This window comes from Sciurus carolinensis, chromosome 16 (assembly GCF_902686445.1).
Source record: "Sciurus carolinensis chromosome 16, mSciCar1.2, whole genome shotgun sequence".
Classification (NCBI taxonomy): Eukaryota; Metazoa; Chordata; class Mammalia; order Rodentia; family Sciuridae; genus Sciurus; species Sciurus carolinensis.
Genome location: NC_062228.1, coordinates 42,604,531 through 42,625,255, shown reverse-complemented (window position 1 = coordinate 42,625,255; position 20,725 = coordinate 42,604,531). Strand labels below are relative to the sequence as shown.

Sequence of the window (20,725 nt, the reverse complement as noted above, 5' to 3'; positions counted from 1 at the left end):
AATGCATTAGGTTAGAAAATGAATGGGTGCTTATTAGTTCCATTTTCTCTTTCTGCTGCTCTGGAGGACAGCATGTCCCTGGATTTGAGGACTATGTGAATGAGTTCTGGACAATGGAATAAGAGCAGAAATGACTATGAAATTGTGTCTTTGCTGTTCTCTCCATTTCTGTTCCATCCTGGAGATGCCTCTTTGAACTTGTTGGTTTCACTTTTCACAATGCCCAATGTGCTAGTCAGCTTTTTGTCACTGGGACAAAATACCTGGGAAAATCAACTTAGAGGAAGAAAGATTTATCTGGGCTCACAATTTCAGAGGTTTCAGCTAATCACTGCTATGGGGGCCTATGGTGAGGCTGTGCATCATGGCAGAAGGAGTGGTGGAGCAGATCTGCTCTTGGAAATCAGGAAATAGATTGGGGGAGAAGGGGGCAGAGGCAAGACATACACTTCCAGGGCATGTTCCCAGTGACCTACTTCCACCAACTAGACTTTATCTCCTATTTCCACCACCTCCCAATAAAGTCATCAAATTATGAATCCATCAGTGGATTAATCCACTGATGAGGTCAGAACTCCCATGATCTAATCACTTCATGATCTAAACATTGCTGCATTGGAGACCAAGCTTTCAACACATGAGGTTTTGGTAGACTTCCAAAACCAAATCATAATACCCAGGTTTATTGCTGTCTTCTTATGGGCTCTGTTCAGGTGATGTTTGTTTGTTTGTTTGTTTTTATGGTACTGGAGATTGAACTCAGGCCTCACACATGCTAGACAAGTGTTCTACCACTGAGCTATATTCCCAGCTCTCTGTTTGGGTGATGAGTTGACAATGCCTTGATAAGAACAAGACTCATTGACCCTGAACTATTGGACATTAGCTGGACTATCTCACAGTCACTCATTTGTGCCTGGTCCTGGATGCCCAGTGGGCTGGAAGGGCAGCAGGAAAGGGATGAGGCCATGAATGCCATGATTAGAGATTGTCAACCTAAAAGGCAAGTTGAGGCACACCACCTATGAGAACAAAGAGTTTATTCAAGCCAATATGAGGATGGTCATGGGGAGTAGGTAGACAGAGATAACAAATTGTAGCCATTTGGAATTAACACTCTCCCAACTAGTGTTCAAGGGGTTGGAGTTGTTTGTTGTTGTCTTGGGGTTTTGTTGTTGTTGTTGTTGTTTGTTTTTGTTTTTTTGGTACTGGGTTTGAACCCAGGAGCACTCTACCACTGAGGTTTTTATAAATAAAAACTTGGCGCATGGAAACTCCTAGAGGAAACAATGCCTGATGTAGTGAGTCTCAGCTGGTGTCTGAGAACTTGAATTTGTAACAAATGCCCAGGTAATACTGACATGATCTGAAAATCACTAAATAGCGGAACATTTAATACTATGATGTTAAAGAATTATCTGTTTTTCTTATAAATCTCGATTTCAAGGCTCAACGATATTAAGTGTTGGTGCAGAGATAAACAGGGAGGAAAGTTAAGGCATGGGTCATCTGTTAAAGACTCTCGAAGATCATATCTTCAAGTTGGCACAGGAATGTGAGGGCATCTCCTTTTAAGAGGAGACGCAGTCACGCCCTCCCTTTGGAACCCTAGGTTGCAGTTTCACGGAGAACTGAAAGTGTGCTCTAAGTGCCACCGGCTCAGGTCAGAAACTACATTACCCAGAAGGCAGTGCTTCAGGAGTCGGAGGCAAGTAGGCGCTGAGCCAATGACGTAACGCGAAGAGGGAAACACGAAGGGGGCGTTCCCTGGGGCCGCGTGGGCGGGGCTTTGGAGTCCTGTCTTAGGATGTCGTTGGGCTGTGAGTGATCTGTCCTTACCAGCGCTGGGAAGAAGCCGCTTTCAACACCAAACGGAGAAGGACGGTGAGGAGAATAGGACCCATTTCCACCTTCTGAGCGAACAGCTGCCCGCCCCTGCCCGCCCCTCAGTAGGGTTCCCGCTGAGCGCTTTCCGGGACCTCGGCATCACCGGTCTCCACAGCGCCCGGAGGCGGCTCGCGGAGCTTTGTGCTCGTTCCACATCGCAGAGACGGAGGTTCTGGGCTGCCGCGGTCTGGAGAGAGGGATCATCGGAGGCCGCAGGACCAGCTCTGTAGCCTCCACCCACGGCCTCGCTCCACCCGCTGGGTCCCATGGCTGCGCCCGCGCGGGTGAGTGAAGGGTTCCTCAGGCCCACGCGCTCGGGGACCGCAGCGCTCGGTCCGGCCCGCGGTGAAGGAGGTGATCCTGGAACGCCAGCCCCTCCGTTTTGATGTTCTTGGACCTGGAGATCCTGGGGGAGGAGAGGGCACCAAGGGGCAGGGGTACTAAGCACTCCCAACCCAGGATTCTCAATCAAGATGGGGTTTGTAAGGAGAGCTCCCCATTTCTGGCGCTAACCTTGTGCTTGTGGCCTCGCTGCCCTTGGCCTCTGTTCCCTCGGGTCTGAATATTAATTCTGTTTTTTGAGGGAACTGGAGACGATAAGCTTGTGACTCGTGCCTTCAGTGCTCGGTACAACCCAGAAAGCATTACTGCCATTTCTGGGAAGGAACTTCTCAGATCCTGCTGTTATCTTAGAGGCCCCCTGGCCTCCCCGCCTAAGGCTTCTGTCTAACTGAAAGCTGGGAGACAGGATGAGAATCTCAAGGACAGTGTTGAGTTGGGAGCTGCGTTTTTGGAATTGCTGCTCTTTGACAGGAGTAGAAAGTACCCCAACAGGCTATAAGACAAGATCATTTGATTTATCTTTGCAGATACCATGTATTTATTACAAGTGAATTTTGCTTACCGCTTGACCTCAGTAAATCCGTTTTCCTGTTTAACACATTTATCTGTATTGGCAAAGCAAATCCATTACAGTATTGATTCATGACAGTGTATGGGAGTGTTTTGTCTCTTTGGTTGCCCACTTTCCTCTGTCACGTTGTCACCAGATCTCTGCAAGACTTCCCCTTGGAGGTTTGCTGCATTGAGTTTTCCCAGGGTGCTAAGAAACAAGTAGGAAAAATTTTTAACAAATATTTCACCCACAGTGGGTTGGAAATTGTGGGGGTGACACCTAAAGTAAACTTTGCAAGGAGAAAAAGTACAGGCCTTTCTCTGGCAGGTGGCCATGGGAACAAAGGGGACTTTGGGAAATTTCCAGGCAAAGAGAGCTACAATGACAAAAGCAGGTTTTGTTCAAGGAGGCATGAAAGGTCCTGGGGATTGCCAAGAGCTCTCATAAGCTATGGAATGTGTCTCATAAAGGTGAGATTGTGTGACCGCTGGATCCACATCCCCTCATTCCAACCTCAACCAAGGTAGACCTCACTCTAAAGGCTGCTGCCCCTGTTCTGAGATACATAACCTGCAGTATTTTTAGTCACTTGTGTTACCTGGTACTTCAGTAGCAACACCTTAGGGAAGTGTGCTGTCAGTGGCTGAGAGAGACAAAAAATAGACTGGTGATTCCTATGGAATCTTTCAGGGAGTCTGCAAGTCCCAGCTACAGCTTGAGGGCAGAGAGAGCTCGTTTGAGCCCTGCCAAGCCCCAGGCAGTTGGCACCTGCTCAGGTGTCTCTTCTGTGAGGCACATGACAAGGGCTCTGCTCTTCCATATCTATAGATGTATTTTCAGGAGTGGCTGAAATGCTTTTAAATGTAAATTTTGTTGGAGATGTTTCTCGTCCTTGATACTGTGGATTCACTGTGGTAATTGAGGAGACGATTATACTCTTTGACACTGGACCAAAGGGATCTGGGTTCAAGTCCTGTCTCTTCTTATTACATGTACAGTTCTGAGTGACTTGACTCAGCCTCCATTTGCTGATTGTGACATGGAGAGGATGATGGCATTTATCTAATGGGCTACGGGATGATCATAAAATTTGCAAACACACAAATCTATCCCTGTGACATGTGACAGACTCTGCCATGTTTGCTTTATGAACATTTTCTTTTTAATTCCCACAACAGTCTAGTGAAGTACGAACTATTGTTGTATTCATGTGGAAATTGAAGTTCAGAGAAATTAAGAGACTTCCCCAAGTCACACATCTGGCAATTATTGGTTCAAAAGCCTGGATTTAAACCCCAGGAGACCTGGAATCTTTTAGTTTCTTTAACCAGCATGCACAATCCTCAAGGGCAGGCAAACAGGACTCAGATGCTGCTACCGTAAACACTGTTTGAATTATTGTTTTTCCTCACTCTTCCAATGTCCCAGAGCACTTATTATCTGCTCCTCACAGTCCACATGGGATTATTATTGTCTGTGACTTCTTATATGGGAAGCTTTTCTCTCCCACACCTTTGTATTTTGTCAAAGGCACCATCAACCTCATCCTGGGCCCAGTACCAAGCTAGGTTCTCTGGATATGCTCAGTGGGTCTCTATAGATTCTTGACAGTAATGAACAATAGGTTTTAATCTCATTTGTTAACTACACAACCATCCCACCACCTCTGTTTGGCTTTCCAGGCATTGGTATCATTAGAAGATGTGATTGTGACCTTCACTGGGGAGGAATGGAAGCATCTGAACCTGGCCCAGAGGACCCTCTACCAGGAGGTAATGCTGGAGACTTGTGGGCTCCTGGTATCACTGGGTAAGTCTTCATTATCTTCAGGTGGGAATCGGAAGCCTCTTTCAGTCCACTCCCTCTCTCTCTAAGCATGATTGGGTGAAAAGGCCTCAGGAGCCCACTTCCCTCCTCCCTGCAGCCTCACATTTTTTGGTCTGATTTCCTCTTGCTTGATGTCTGTGCATCTCCATTAGGGATTGCTGTGTAGGAGACATGTCCTTCTCAATGCTTTCAGTGTCTAGTACAAGCTGAATGCAGTCTGACATCCTTATTCCATAATCTCACATGAAGCAAGGTGATTGGCCCAGCATAGTTGAATCAAATGCCCTCAGTCTGGCTGGTGGGATTAACAGAGAAAGGGAGGTTCTTACTGTCTTATTCAGACAGGCAATGAGAAGGCGTTTGTCTTCAGTGCTACTGGTATCTATCTAAGAAACAGTCTCAGCTGAAAGGCTTCTTTGGGGCCAGGGAACAGTGGTACTCACTTGTAATCCCAGCAACTCAGAAGAATGAGGCATGAGAATCACAAGTTTGAGCCTAACCTCTGCAACTTAGCGAGACCCTGTTTCAAAATAAAAAAGGACAGGAATTTAGTTGTGTAGTAAAGTACTCATGGTTTCAGTCCCCAATCCAAAAAAAAGAAAAAAGGGTTTCTTTGATCCCTAGTACAAATAGTTGACCCTTATTTCCTAAGGTGTGCATCTTGCTTCTCAGCTTGTCTAGGAGATGATTTTAGAGGATGTATGGACAGGTTATCAAATGGCATTGATGGGCATCTGAGAAAGCGGTCCTTTCTTGCATTCCCATAGTTATTGCCTACTTTCTCCCTCAGCAAAAAGAAGTAGTCTCAAACTCCCAACCTTGAGCAGGCAGCATGAGCTTGCTGGGACTTAATACCATTATTTTAATTTTATAATTTTTATGGTAACTTTTAACCAATATCTAAAAGCAAGTAAGCAAAGTGCTCAGAAGAGAAATGGGAATGTAGCAAGTTCTACACATGTAGTTGTTATATTTAACAAATGAATAAATCCCAAGTGTTCTCCCATCTAAACTTTTGATAATGGCCACTTTACACAGAGATTGGTCTGAGTAGAACTGAATAAGACCCAAGGTCTCCATTTTCCCAGATGTTCGAATGGTTATCTCTGCCAGGCTTCTACCAGTCTTGCCATCCTCAGGACTGTTATCCTGTTAAATAACAAGGTTAAAATAACATTCTTGTGATTTTATGACAGTTGTGATTAGTCATTGAAAGAAGGTGTGGAGAACAGCATTCTAGGTGGAGGGAACAACCTGAGCAGAGTCCCTGAGGGGCGAGGGGGCTCGATTCCTTAATAGACATAAAGGGCTGATTCCCACTGCACCATCACTGAGCTCAGTGCCAGGCATCCAGCAGATACCAGTGAACCTTGGCTAAGTGACAACTGGATGTATTCTGACCTGCTGTCCAAGGTTTTCCAGTTGATATTTCTGTGTTCTTTTGCCTCAGTCTTTGACTTCTCTCCAGAGTGTTCTTTTAACCTTCACATTTGGCTAAATGTGCGTGACTGAGTATGACAGAAGATCACCTCACACTGGTTTCATCCTGAAGAAAAAAAACCACCTCATCAAATGAGAAACCCGAGGTGGTGCTGGTTCCCAGCCCTCTGTCCATCTGTTTCCTCTCCTGGTCTAGGACATCAGGCCAGCACCTTTCTAGGGGCCACAGGACGATGCCAAAGCAAGTAGAGCAGGAGGCTGCCACGGGGAGTTCTCCCCTCCAAACGTGAATTAAGGGCTTCTTCTTCAGAATGGGCAGCTGGCTTAGGTTACCTTCCTGCCTCAGACAATTGACTGTAGTAGATGCCATTCATCAGTTTATTTGGTCCTGTGTTTCCAATCATCCCTGGGCACCAGAATGACCTGGGAAGCTTTAAAAACTACTAGTGCTCTGTCCTTAGGCATGTTAAAGGTATATACTCCTATAAACTTGAAACTTTTCCTTTCATCTTTACCTGTATACCCATGCTCTATTTATTTCTCATGCCAGGGCATCCTGTTCCCAAACCAGAGCTGATTTACCTATTGGATCATGGGAAGGGACTATGGACAGAGAAGAGAGGCCTCTCCCAAAGCACCTGTGCAGGTAGGTGATTAAGAGTCTGGCACTCTGGGTATCATGGCAACCTGCAGACCACCAAAGGATCACTGTAACTGAAATTGATGAACAGCTTCTTTTTGTGGCCTTGCTGGGATGGGTGGTCAAGGAGCACTTGGAACTGTCCCACCAACTTCACATACACTTAGGTAGGAGATAGACTCTGGGCTCTAAATTACTGGGCTCTTGATCCTGTGGAAGTTGCATGACCTCACTGTGCCTGAGTTAATGCTACCTGCTCTTAAACTCCAAAATACTGGTGGCTCAACAGATTTTTTTTCTCATTCATGCCATTCTTTCATAGTCTATTGTGGATCAGCAGGAGAGCTCTGTACCACAAATTTATTTAGGGATCTAGTTGTATTCTGTTGTCAACATGTGTCTTTCAATTTTCCCTGGCCAAGAGAAATAGGTGAGAAGGGCAGCACTCATATTCACTAGCATATATATGTCACTTCGTTTACATCTCATTAATGACAACTGGGTACTAGGCTACATGTTCAGTCAGGCTGGGAAATGCAGTTTAGCTCTTTGCCCAGGGAAAAGAGCCCAGGAGTATACTTGGCCTGCTAAACTTGGTCTGCATTTGGAAAAGCTAGTGATAATAGTTTCTGCATCCTTGGCTTGTTTGAGAATGGAACTATATAACAGGAAATGATTTAGCACACAGCCTGACCCAGAGTGACTCAACAAAAATTCCCTGTTATATTAATATTTATGCTTGATTAGTTAGAGTGAATAGTGACATCTCGATCTTCCTTCCATATTCATAAAATGGTTCATCTTTTTCTGCATTTGACTAGCACCAGCTGTATTCTGCATCCCTCCTGCTTTCCCTTCTCCAGCCAATCATTTCTTGACCTATCCATCCATGTACATGCCTGTCCTTTCATTTGTCAATCAGATGCTCAGAAGCATCTCCTAGTCCTGTTGTCCTCTTGCCCTGCTGTCTTGTTAAAACCTCAGGATGACATGTTTGCCCTTGCCAGTCTAAGAGCAGCTGGAACTTTCAGGTGTGTGGATTGCCACCACTGCAGATTCATGGTCTCTCCCCTCTAGTGTTCTTTCAGGCTGCTCGGCCAGCTTCAGCCCTCTCCCCCATTCCACATCTTCACTTGAATGTCTCAAAGGCACCTACATTCATAATGCCTAAAAAGAACCTCATGATGTTGTCCATTTCTCCCTTCTCATTTTCAGTTAGTGAACAGACAAGATTTTTGGAGTTTTAATCAGTGGATAAGATCAAAAACAAACATAGGAAACCTATAAACACCTCAATCTCCACCAAACCCAACATTCGGCCATCCCTGAATTGTGACCATTTTATAGCGCACATAGCCCCTAATCCATCGCCTTCACCATCCCATCAGCTCCAGTGGTGGCACTCTAGGCTAAGCTATTTTGCCACTTAATCTGCTTGGTGCTAACAGATCCCGAACTGGTTTTCATACATCTGCTGTGTACCTCAGCTCAGTGTGTTATTTTTGCTTCCCCATCAACTCACATACTGTTCCACACGTCACCACCTTCCTTGCCATTGATGTCTCAGCATTATGACCTACTTCAAGATGAAAACAAAGCCCATGTGCTTGTCTTTCTTGTTCTTCATCCTCACTGAGTTGACCCTGCAGCTTCCCTCTCACCTTGTGGAGGCAGTCTCAACCCCAGCATGGCTCATTCCCCCATGGAGGCCAGATCACACCTCTCCTGCCTTCTCCAATCTATTGCTGTGTAATGGTACACCAGACTATTATCTGCACGTAATAGTATGTTGCAGCCTTAGTATCACTAGTTTTTATCTCTCATCTGTGGTTTAGGAGTCCAGGCACACTTAGCTGGGTCCTCTTCAAGGCCACAGTTGTAGGTGGCTCACCAACATCAGTTCACTTCTTCAAATCAAGCAACTATGAGACTCCAGCAGGACTGATGCTGCAATCTTATAAAATCAGATATATTTTATCACATACATTCCTTCACCTTTGCACAGTCTATTCTGTAGAAGCAAAGTCCTGCCAATATTCAAATGGAGGGGATCATAAAAGGGTGTAATAGGTGTGAACACCATGAGGTGGGCATCGGGGAAGCCATACACGAATCTTGAGAGCTGCAGCAGGGAATGGGCTTCTCTTATTTACTATTCTTCTATCCTCCTCTCTACTCAACCTAAAAAAAAAAAAAAAAAATGAAGTTTTTGACACTTAGGAGAAGCAAAACAAATTTAAAATGCTCTTGGTTTTCCAATAACATCTAAATATTATTGATTCTACTTCATCTGAACAACCAAGCTTTTTGAAGTTTTCTCATTCTTAGGAGAGACATCTACACAAGATCTAGCCTTTATTATTTTTTCCCTTTTATTTTCGTACTGAGGTATAATTTATATATAGTGAATGCACAAATCTTAAAGGTTCATATCTGGAACTTTACATATGTATAAATTAGAGAAACTACCACACAGATCAAGAAATAGACTATTTTCAGCAATTCACAGGCTTTTTGTGCTTCCTCTTTGTCAATAGTCCCTTTCGCAAAATAACTAACATTTAGACTCTATCACCATGTTTTAGTTTTGAAAAGACACATAGATAGAACCCTTAGCACATGCTCTCTTGCCTCTCTTCTTTCAAAATCTTTACAACTCAGACTCATTCATATGGTTGCATATAGTTGGAGTTAATTCATTACTCACAATATCTTATTGAATGAATAGACTACATCTATCCATTTTCCTACTGAAGGATATTTGACTCAGTCTCTAATTTTGAAAAATTATGAAGAATACTATCGATATTCTTGATCATAGCTTTATTGTATATAAAACTACAGTTTTGTTTGGGATGTAAATATGAGTGTACTGACTGAGTTATGTGTCACCATATGATTAGTGTAATTGAAACCATTAGTTTTAGAGTAACTGTACCATTTCACATTTCTACAAGCCCTTTGTGAGTCTTCATTGCTCCACATACACCTGAGCAGTTGGTGTCTTCCTCTTTACTCTGAGACCCAGGAGTGGTGTTTCTCAGCACCATAGCATAGAACATGTTCTTATTCAGGTCACTGTTGCCAAATATAACAACTATAATAATGATAATAGGTAGTGGTCTGCAATTTACTGGACGTTTACTCTTGGAATGCAAATGAATGTTTTTTTTCTCACGTGATACTCATAACAACTTGTAAGGCAGGAACTGAGAATTTTCCAGTTTTTCAGATGAGGAGATTGAGTCTTAGAAATGTGTTAGTCTGCTTCAACTGCTGTAACAAAAAAACTATAGCCTGGGTATCTAATCCAATAGAATTTTTTTTTCTCCCTGGAGACTGCAAATTCAAGGTCAGGATGCCAGCATGGTTGGGTTATGCAAAGGGCTGTCTTCCTGGTTTGCAGATAGCTGCCTTCTTGCTGTGTTTTCATAAGGTCTTTCCCTGGTACATGCATGCAGACAGTGCAATCTCTCTACAATCTCTTCTTATGGGAACACTAATCCTAATGGATCAGGGCCCTATCCTTATGACCTCACATAACTTTAGTTACTTCCATAAATGCCCTATCTCCAGATGCAATCGCATTGGGAGCTAGGATTTCAACATAGGAATTTTGGAAGAATACAAACATTCAATTCCTAACAAAAAGCCAATTTTCCAGGAACACCTAGCTTGGTAGAGGCTGAATTGTTCTGGCTTCATACTCTAATGATGCTGTACTGCTTCTCAGTTCCCCTAGAAACTTTCCCTACATTATCATGCTAGAGCTCTGTAGCATTCTGTTCTTTTTTTTTAATTTTTTTTTTAGAGTTGTAGGTGAACAGCATGCATTTATTTTTGGAGCTGTAGATGGACAGCATGCCTTTATTTTGTTTTTATATTTTTACATGGTGCCAAGGATCGAACCCAATGCATCACATGTGCTAGGCAAGTTCTCTGCCACTGAGCTACAGTCCCAGCCCCATGCATTGTTTTTGTTTTTTCTTTCCCTCTTCTAACTTGACCTCCACTGTTGTTTTCTGACTCTAATCCATTCTTCAACACTGGATTCACAGCCTTTCTTTTTATTCTATACACTTTCTCTAGGCATACTTATTCACATTTACCATCAACTTTAACCCAAGTGTGGTCGGCCCCTCAACACAGACATGATGGTAAATCTACACTGATGCTGTCCCAGTGCCTATGCCTTACTAAGTACTGTATATATGCTTTTCACTTCATCCTCACAACAGCCCTTTCATTGAAACTTTAGGAATTCAAGTAGGTCACTAAAGGTGATAGAGCTTGTGTGGGGTATTGCTGTAAATTCAAACTGGGGGCCTCAGAGTTCACAAAGGTCTACTCTGTAGACCTTCTGACTTTTATAATTGTCTTAAGATGTGCAGATTTAGAAAACTTATGAAATCATGATTTATGACACACCATCATCATTAGTCAATTCATATCCTAGCTTTTTACTTAATATCTTTTATTTTATTTTGTTAAGGTATTTATTTATTCCCTTTTTTAAAGATTGTAATAAACAAATAAGAACCCTTTACCCAAGTACAAGAAGGTTACCTACCTCCTTACATCTGTTTTTATGCTTTTTCCTTTCCCAGTCCTGCACTTCTTTCCTTGCTTAGATGGCCACTTTATTGTGGATTTGTTATTCCCATGCTTGTTCTATAGGAAAATAGATTGTTTTGGATAAATATAGGCTATTCAGATATTTTGTTGTTTTTTTGTATCAGTTTTAGTAATTTGAGTCATTTAAGGGATTTGTCTACATTATCTAATTTGTTTACCCATTACTTTTTAAGATTATTTATCTTAATTAAAACAGTGAATTTCATGTTACATATGTTCCACAATAAAAAAATAAATTTAGGAGATCCAAGATGGCAGTCTAGAAAGAAGCTGCATTCCTTGTTGCTCTGTAACTGGGGATTCAAGCAGAGGAAATACTGTTTCTCTTCAAGGCAGTCCTTGTTGCCCATTCGTCTGCCACAATCACCCACTGTCGGCTAGCATATGGCCTGCCTTTTGAGTTTGGATCACTCACTGACGGCCACCTTTCATCCGCCATTTTCCCATTTGCCTGCCTCTTGCCTGCCCATCATCAGCCTTTCACCTACCCATTGCCCACCACCTGACGTCCACTTGCCAATCATCCACTGTTAGTCTTCAGGCCATCCCCACACCACCACCAGATCTCCTGCTGCCCGCTGTTACCTGGAAGTCCATTGTCACAGTACCGCAGATTTGGTTACATTCAGCTGCCTCCATCTTGGGACAACAGTCAGGTCCTGCAGGTTTGCCACCATGACTGCGGCCATCTCGGGGCATGTCCACCTGGGAACTCAGGCCAGGGCCTGGAGATATATTGGGGTACCTACAGGTCTGGTTGCTCCTGAGTCTTTCTGGTCAGTGTAGTAGTGGCTGCCATCTAGCTGCCTCTTTGCAGGGTCGCTCCTTTGTGTGCGCACATCCCTGGTGGTCTCTCTGCAAGTTGAAAGGGCACTGAGATCTTGGGACTGCAGCAAGACAGGGCCTGGGGAAACTGAAGCCCAGGTCCATCAGATTGCAGCTGGGTTTGTGTGAATCAGACTGAGTCTGGGAGGCTGTGGAAAGCTGAGTCTAGGGGCAGTTCCCTGGGCAGAGCAGAGGTTGAAGAAACTGGAGAAAACTGGGCTCTCTCCAGCTCAGTGAGTCCTGACGTGTGCAGGAATGGAAGGGGCCAGCTACAATGGGTGGGAAGACTGTAAGAGGGTGTGAGGGCATCTTGCTATCAGCTCACATACCCAATCAGTCCAGCATTGATTGGAGCTAACATCAAACTTCAGACAACCCCACCTACAGGTGGAGAAGGGAAGCTGAGAAAAATTTTGAAAGCCAATGGAAGCAATCATTCAATTTTCTGTTGAGACCTTCCTCCTTTCTTTTCTTTTTTTGCACTCTCTGTCACACCTCTACCATCTTTGAATCCAAATATTTTTCATGCATTTTTATTGAGAAATGGGATGTCTGAATATGTATATGACAGTTTTGTTGTGTATTCTTAATATTTTTATTTTTTTTTAAATGTACATTTTTTTTTCTCTCAACTACCTGTCTCCCTGGATTCCTTTTCTCACTTCTCTCATACTAACAGCCAACTGCTATTAATTCCTCCCTAACTCTTACTATAAATTTTTAACTCTATCTTCTCTCCCTCTCCCTCATAAACATCACATCTTATACTACTTCTTTTCCCTCACTGTCCATCATTTGAAATGGTAAACACTTTTAGCAAACTTAATGTTTATATTGTAGACTATAATTGAACACCTCATTTCTGTCTATTGTGACAAAACTGTAAACTCCTGAATAGAAACCATTTGGTTTAAGATGGCATATCATTTGCATTGAGTGCTGTTAATATTAGTCTCCCCCTTAAAGGTAAGGTACTGGAAGCCTTCAGGGACATTATAAGACTGCAGGGTAGAATCTATACTGCCTCATCTCCATACGGCTAGATGAGAAAACACACAAACAACATGAGAAAACAAGGGAACAAAGCACCTCAAACCAAGATGTTCCAACAATAGAATCCATAGACAACACAGTAGAAGAAATATCAGAGAAAGCGTTTAGAAAATACATAGATTGATCTTCAAAATAAAGGATGTTATTGGAAAGAAAATAAAGGAAGTGAAAGATCACTTCAAAAAAGAGGCAGAGATTATAAAAAGGAATCAAGCAGAAATCCTCAAAATGAAGGAAACAATAAACCACATTAAAAATTCAATGGAAAATATCATCTTCAGACTAGACCATTTGGAAGAAAGAACCTCAGATAAGACAAAATATATACTCTTGAAAATAAAGTTGAACACATAGTGAAGATGATAAGAAACCATGAACATAACTTCCAAGAAATATGGGATAACATGAAAAGACCAAATTTAAGATTTATTGGAATAGATGAAGGTGTGGCAATACAAACCAAAGAAATGCACAATCTTTTCAATGACATAATATCAGAAAACTTCCTAAATCTAAAGAATGAAATGGAAGATCAACTACAAGAGACTTACAGGATCCCAAATGTATAAAATTACAGCAGACCCACAACAAGGCATATTATAATGCAAATGACTAACACAGGGAATAAAGATAAAATTTTAAAGGCTGCAAGAGAAAAAAATCAAGTTATATATAGGGGAAAACTAATTTGGATCTCAGCTGATTTCTTAACCCAGAATAACATATATCAAGCTCTGAAAGAAAATGAATGCCAACAGAGAATTTAATATCCAGCAAAATTTAGCTTCAGATTTGAAGATGAAATAAAAACCTTCCATGATGAACAAAAGTTAAAAGAATTTAACTTTGTAGTGTAGAAAGCCTACACTACATAACATTCTCAGCAAAATATTCCATGAGGAAGAAATGAAAAAAAAAAAAAAACTATGAAAACCAGCAAAGGGAGGAACTACACTAAAGGAAAGATCAATCAAAGGAAAACCTAAATCAAGTTAAAAACCAAAAATAAACCAAAATGATCAGGAATACAAATCATATCTCAATAATAATGCTGAATGTTAATGGCCTAAACTCATTAATCAAAAGACATAGACTTGGGGCTGGAGATAGCTCAGTCAGTAGAGTGCTTGCCTTGTAAGCACAAGGCCCTGGGTTCGATCCCCAGCACCCAAAAAAAAAAAAAAAAAAAAGGACATAGACTTGAAGATTGTTTTTTTTTAAAAAAGACCCAAAAATCTGCTGTCTTCAAGAGACTCACCTCTTAGTAAAAGACATCCACAGACTGAAGGTGAAAGGTTAGGAAAAAAAACATGTCACTCACATGGATTACATAAACAAGCAGGAATTTCCATCCTCATATAAGACAAAGTGGACTTCAATCCAAAGTTAGAAAGGATAAAGAAGGACATTTAATACAGCTTAAGGGAATCATACACCGATAAGACATAACAATTATAAATGCATATGACCCAAACAATGGAGCATCTACATACATCAAACAAATCCTTCTCAATTTCAAGAATCAAACAGACCACAATAATACTGGGTGACTTTAACACACCTCTCTCACCACTATATAGATCTTCCAAACAAAAACTAAACAAAAAACTATAGAATTAAATAATACAATCAATGATTTAGACTTAACAGAAATATATAGAGTATTTCATCCATCATTGACTGAATACACTTTCTTCTCAGCAGCACATGGATCCTTCTCTAAAACAGACCATATGTTATGCCACAAAGCAACTCTCATCAAATACAAAAATAGAAATACTACCCTACATTCTGTTAGATCATAATGGAATGAAACTAGAAAACAATAAAATAAAAAATAGAAACTACCTGGATACTAAATAGCATGCTATTGAATGATGAATGGATACAAGAGTAAATCAAGGAGGAAATTAAAAAAATACTTAGAGGTAAATGAGAATACTGATAAAACATATCAGAGATATAGGATGCTATGAAGGCAGTGCTAAGAGAAATGTTCATTGCATTGAGCTCATACATTAAAAGAATTAAAAGTCAACAAATAAATAACCTAACATTACATCAACTCTAAGATTTCATCTCACTCCAGTCAGAATGGCAGTTATCAAGAATACAAGCAATAATAAGTGTTGGCGAGGATGTGGAGAAAAATATACACTCATACATTGTTAGTGGAACCGCAGATTGGTGCAACCCTTTGAAAAGCACTATGGACATTCCTAAGAAAACTTGGAATGGAACCACCATTTGACCCATCTATCCCACTCTTCTGTTTATACCCAAAGGACTTAAAATCAGGATACTACAGTGATACAGCCACATCAATGTTTATAGCAGCTTAGTTCACAATAGCTAAACTATGGAACCAACATAGATGCCCTTCAACAGATGAATGGATAAAGAAAATGTAGTACCTATACACAATGGAATATTACTTAGCCTTAAAGAAGAATGAAATTATTGCAGGTAAATGGATGGAACTAGAGAATGGCATGCTAAGTGAAATAAGCCAGTCCCAAAAATCCAAAGGTCAAATGTTTTCTCTGATAAGCAGATGCTGATCCATAAGGGGAAGTGGGTAGGGGGAATGAAGGAACTTTGGATTATGCAAAGGGGAATGAGGGAAGGGGTGGGGCAGGTGGGGATAGGAAAGACAGTAGAATTTTTTTCATAAAAATAAATTTAAGATGTATACATACTATTTTTATAATACCATTAAAAACTGACCAACATTCTAAAAAAAATCGAGAAGATTGTTTCATACTTTTTGTGTGTGTCTATATATTTTGCTCTTAAGTGTATCATAGTTTGTATTGTCTAATGATATCTTCAGTCTATTCAACAGGATGTCACTAAGATTCATGATGTGTGTAGCAGTTTTCACTTTTTTCTGCTACAGTCGATTGCATGAATATAGCACAATCTATTCATCCATTTTCAGGGGCACTTACTTTAGTTTTTTGTTCTCACAGTGCTGCCATGAAAATTCATATACATGTGTCCTCATTGTACATGTATAGAGTTTCTCTTAGTAATGTTCATCAGACTTGGAGTTTGGGGATTATAAGGTGAGCAAAAGAAGAACTTAACCAGATGATACTCTGTTCGTTTCTAAAATAGTTATAGTGTTATAATAAAACAGAACAATTATAACAATATACTGTAGAAAATCATGTGACTTTATGTGCATTCTCTCCCAGTTCCTCATCTGGTAACTCTTACTCCTCTTCAGAAGTAATCTAACATAGCTCCTTTTCTGGGTAGCCTCCACTAATCCCTTTCTCCCACCTGGGCCAAGCTAGAGGCATGTTTCCTGTTTGTTGTGGTGCCATGAGGCTTCTTCTCTTGGAGCACATTAATCACACACAGTGTCATTACTCTCTGCCCACCCTCCCCACTTCTGAAGAGTGAGGCAGAATCCCCACTCCATGTTCTCTGTCCCCTCCACCTACTTTTCCTTATTTTTTTCCCTTTTGGAAGATGTCAAGAGCCCAAGGTTTGGAAAAGAAAGAAATTGCAAACCTAGTTTTAAGAGGTGTACAAATGCAAAAGGCATCAGGGGCTCTATTTTCATCTTCATTCTTCCACTAAAGTGGTGATTTTGTTTGTGTATATCACTAAGACACCTTATTATCTTGGATTTCCTTCAGGTGAAAAAGCAGAATCCAACACCACAGTGCCTACTGCTTCTCAACGGACCTTCTGTGAGAAATCCTCTTTCCAAGAACAAGTGGCACAGAGGTTCTCAAAGGATTCCAGATTGGGGCAAACCAGAGATGAGGAAAGGCTGTCAGAAATGCAGGAAAGGAACTGGAGACCAGGAGCAGATCCCTATAAGGAAACATGCTCTGGAAAGTTGTGCCATAAACATGATGCTTTGGAAACAGATGATAATCTATGTTTAAGAGTTTTACAGGAGCGAGTCACTCCACAAGATGCTGTCCATGAACATGACTCCAAAAGACCAGGAAAAGACACTGGAGTTGACGAAAGGAACAGCCCATATAAATGCAAAGAATGTGGGAAAGGATTTAGCAAGAATTGGGCGCTTGTTCGACATCAGCAGATTCATACTGGAGTAAAACCTTATGAATGCAATGAATGTGGGAAAGCCTGTCGTTACATGGCCGACTTCATTCGACATATGAGGTTTCATACTGGGGAAAAACCATACAAGTGTATTGAGTGTGGGAAGGCCTTCAAACGCAGGTCTCACCTCACAGAGCACCAGCGTGTTCACACTGGAGATAAGCCCTATGAATGCAAAGAATGTGGTAAAGCTTTCACCCACCGCTCTTCTTTCATGCAGCACAATATGACCCACACTAAAGAAAAGCCCTTTTTGTGCAAAGAATGTGGGAAAGCTTTTTACTACAGCTCTTCATTCGCTCAACACATGAGGATTCACACTGGAAAGAAGCTGTATGAGTGTCATGAATGTAGAAAGGCCTTTACTCACCGCTCCACTTTTATCCAGCATAATATGACCCACACAGGAGAAAAACCCTTTTTGTGCAAAGAATGTGGAAAAACTTTTTGTCTCAACTCATCCTACACTCAACACATGAGGATTCACACTGGCGAGAAGCCCTATGAGTGCCCCGAATGTGGAAAGGCCTTTACCCATCGGTCCACTTTTATCAGGCATAAAAGGACCCATACTGGAGAAAAGCCCTTTGAGTGCAAAGAATGTGGGAAGGCCTTTTGTGACAGCTCTTCCTTAATTCAACACGTGAGGATGCACACTGGTGAGAAGCCCTATGTTTGCAGAGAATGTGGAAAGGCCTTTACACACCACTCTGTTTTTATCCGACATAATAGGACCCACAGTGGAGTAAAACCATTGGAGTGTAAAGAGTGTACAAAAGCCTTTTACTATAGCTCTTCCTTCATTCGACACATGAGGATTCACACTGGAGAAAAGCCCTATGTTTGCAGAGAATGTGGAAAGGCCTTTACCCAACCTGCAAATTTTGTTCGGCATAATAGGATCCATACTGGAGAAAAACCCTTTGAGTGCAAAGAGTGTGAGAAGGCCTTTTGTGACAACTTTGCCTTAACTCAGCACATGAGAACTCACACTGGAGAGAAACCCTTTGAATGCAGTGAGTGTGGAAAGACCTTTAGCCACAGTTCATCCTTCACTCACCATCGGAAGATTCATACCAGAGTTTAACCCATCTTGTCTCATCAACCCAGATGTGGAACACCCCTCGTAACTCAAACTGAGCAACAAGTACTGTGGTCACTCTGAAGTATTGTTTTTAGGGTTTTATTCTTTTGAGAAAAATAATAGGTGAATTATTTGAGCATTTGACAAATATATATGTATACATTCATATATATACATACACATATATCCATATACATACATATATGTATATAATGTATGTGTGTGTGTAATATAAGCTCTAAATTATGGTTTCCAACCCATTTTAATGTACCTGTGTCAATTTCATTAAAATATTCACAGAATTGGAAACTTGGGACTTGATAAAAATAGATAGGAAGGTATTTTGCACGTGCATTCACCTCAGCCAACTTGGGGGAACAAATACTGGTGGAATACATTTCCTTTTGAATGTGATTATTGAGGAAAATCTTTTGGCCATAGAAATTTCTTACTTAATATCTGAGAATTCATACTGAAAAGAAATACCATAACTGTCATACCTGTGATATTAGTCATCATATAAAGAATTATACTAGAAATTGGCCCAGCCTAAGCCACAAGGAGAATCAGTAGTTATGATGCATTTAGGTAAAATGTCAGCAACAACTTTCCTCTTACTTATACCATGAGTCTAATGTGGATATTTTAAAGAAACAAGAAGAAATGAAGGAAAAGAATAGAACAAAAAAAGAAATGCAGATACAATTCTTTTCCAGTTTCCCTCTCAAGCTCTGATAATTTGTCATGAGGAAGGGAGATGAGAGATTAAAAAGGCCTCATCCTCTGTCAGGAGAGTTGGAGCATTAAGGATGACTTTGCCAACACTTACCAAAAGCATTGTTTGTTTATTTCTACCTTCAAGTAGCATACGATTTTGTGAAAAACACAGGCTTGAGTCATGAAATACACACACACTTCTCTGCAGTGAATTCTTGTTATTCTTAGTTGTGTCCTATGAATTTGCAATACACTGAATTAGTGAATATGGAACCATTGTTGTTAGGGATAATATAGGATTAGATTCTCATAAGCCTCTGATCCAAACATTTTCATCAACCAATAAATTCATAATAGTTTTCATTTTAATTTAAAGACAACTTACATATTAATTTAAAAAATACATATATGTGTATATGTATTTGGTACAAGAGATTGAACCCAGGGGCACTTAACCACTGAGCCACATCCCAGCCCTTTTTTTAATTATTTTATTTTAAGACAGGGCTTGCTAAGTTGCTAAGGCTAGCTTTGAATTTAATATATATTTTGTACAAATTTATAATTTCTTTATAATAAATATTTTAATTATGGTATTTTGGTATAATACACTGCAGTATATTAGTGTACTACTTTAACTCTTTCAATTATATACATATGTGTGTGTGTAATATACATGTTCACTCTAGTATGCATAGGAAAAGGTACTTTGAGCATATATGGTCTATACAACCTTGCAAATAAAGACAGTCCTAGGAAGAAATCCATTCAAGATATAAATTGTACTTATAGTGGAGCTGCAGGATGTGTGATGGGACAGCACTTGGTGTGGTTAGACCTCATGACCTTCACTCAACTGGCTTGCCCCAAGAAAAGAAGTTGATGAAAGGCATTCTGCAGAAGAGGAACACATTTATGAAGCTGACATGATAACATCTGGTAATGCTACCTCAAGAGCTTGACTCATCTCTTGTTGACACTATCACCAATTTTCCCTCCCAAACTGGCTTGAAACTGCATCAACCAGGTTTGGCTTTTCACCTCAAATCTTTAAGCATTCCACACAAGTGAAGTCCAGACATACCTTTGAAGCTGCATTCAAGCATAGGGTCATATTCTTATATGTCATTGAACATTTTTCCAAGGCAGAATTTCGTTCTATTATTTCAACTGCTATGAGAAGATTCATGGAATCAGGCCGACTTTTTCACTTTCCTATCATCACTGGCTTCAGTGCCTCAATCTACATCTCATCCATGTCTTCATCTATGGGATCTAGAGCCTTTCCTGTCAATCTGTCTCCATGTCTTCATGCCACTGAGGCCTTTTCTACTTACTTGCCTTGCAATGTGCATTCCATTTGAAACTGTTCTCCCTACTTTTTCATAATTCTTTCAAAGCCTTCAAAATGTTTCATGTGTCCAATTAGTCAAATATTTTTCCAACAACCAGAGATAGTGGCTTGCTTGAGCCAACCTCAGGCTTTGCCAGCACAATAACTACACATAGTGACTACTTCCATTAGTCTGTCAGGGTGGTTTCCAAGGTGATGAGAGCCTTACTATAAAGCTCCTTCATGTTGGAATACGTTGGAAGCTTTTAAGTGTGCTCTGATTAAGGTTAGATAACAAAT

The 20,725-nt window shown here is 40.8% G+C and overlaps 1 protein-coding gene and 1 long non-coding RNA gene across 2 annotated transcripts; one reads left to right on the top strand and one right to left on the bottom strand.

The window, feature by feature from the left end:
• Positions 1 to 1,854: 1,854 nt before the first annotated feature.
• On the top strand, positions 1,855 to 19,355 carry Znf599 (zinc finger protein 599). The gene is made up of 4 exons (XM_047527941.1): positions 1,855 to 2,171; positions 4,465 to 4,591; positions 6,600 to 6,695; positions 16,853 to 19,355. The coding sequence occupies exons 1-4, from the start codon at positions 2,154 to 2,156 to the stop codon at positions 18,376 to 18,378; spliced, it is 1,767 nt and encodes a 588-aa protein (XP_047383897.1). The 5' UTR covers positions 1,855 to 2,153; the 3' UTR covers positions 18,379 to 19,355.
• LOC124966575 (uncharacterized) lies at positions 8,736 to 12,218 on the bottom strand. Its single transcript, XR_007105370.1, has 3 exons — positions 12,074 to 12,218; positions 11,260 to 11,360; positions 8,736 to 8,870 (listed from the first exon to the last, which is right to left on the bottom strand). It is a non-coding gene; the product is annotated as an uncharacterized LOC124966575 (long non-coding RNA).
• Positions 19,356 to 20,725: the final 1,370 nt, after the last annotated feature.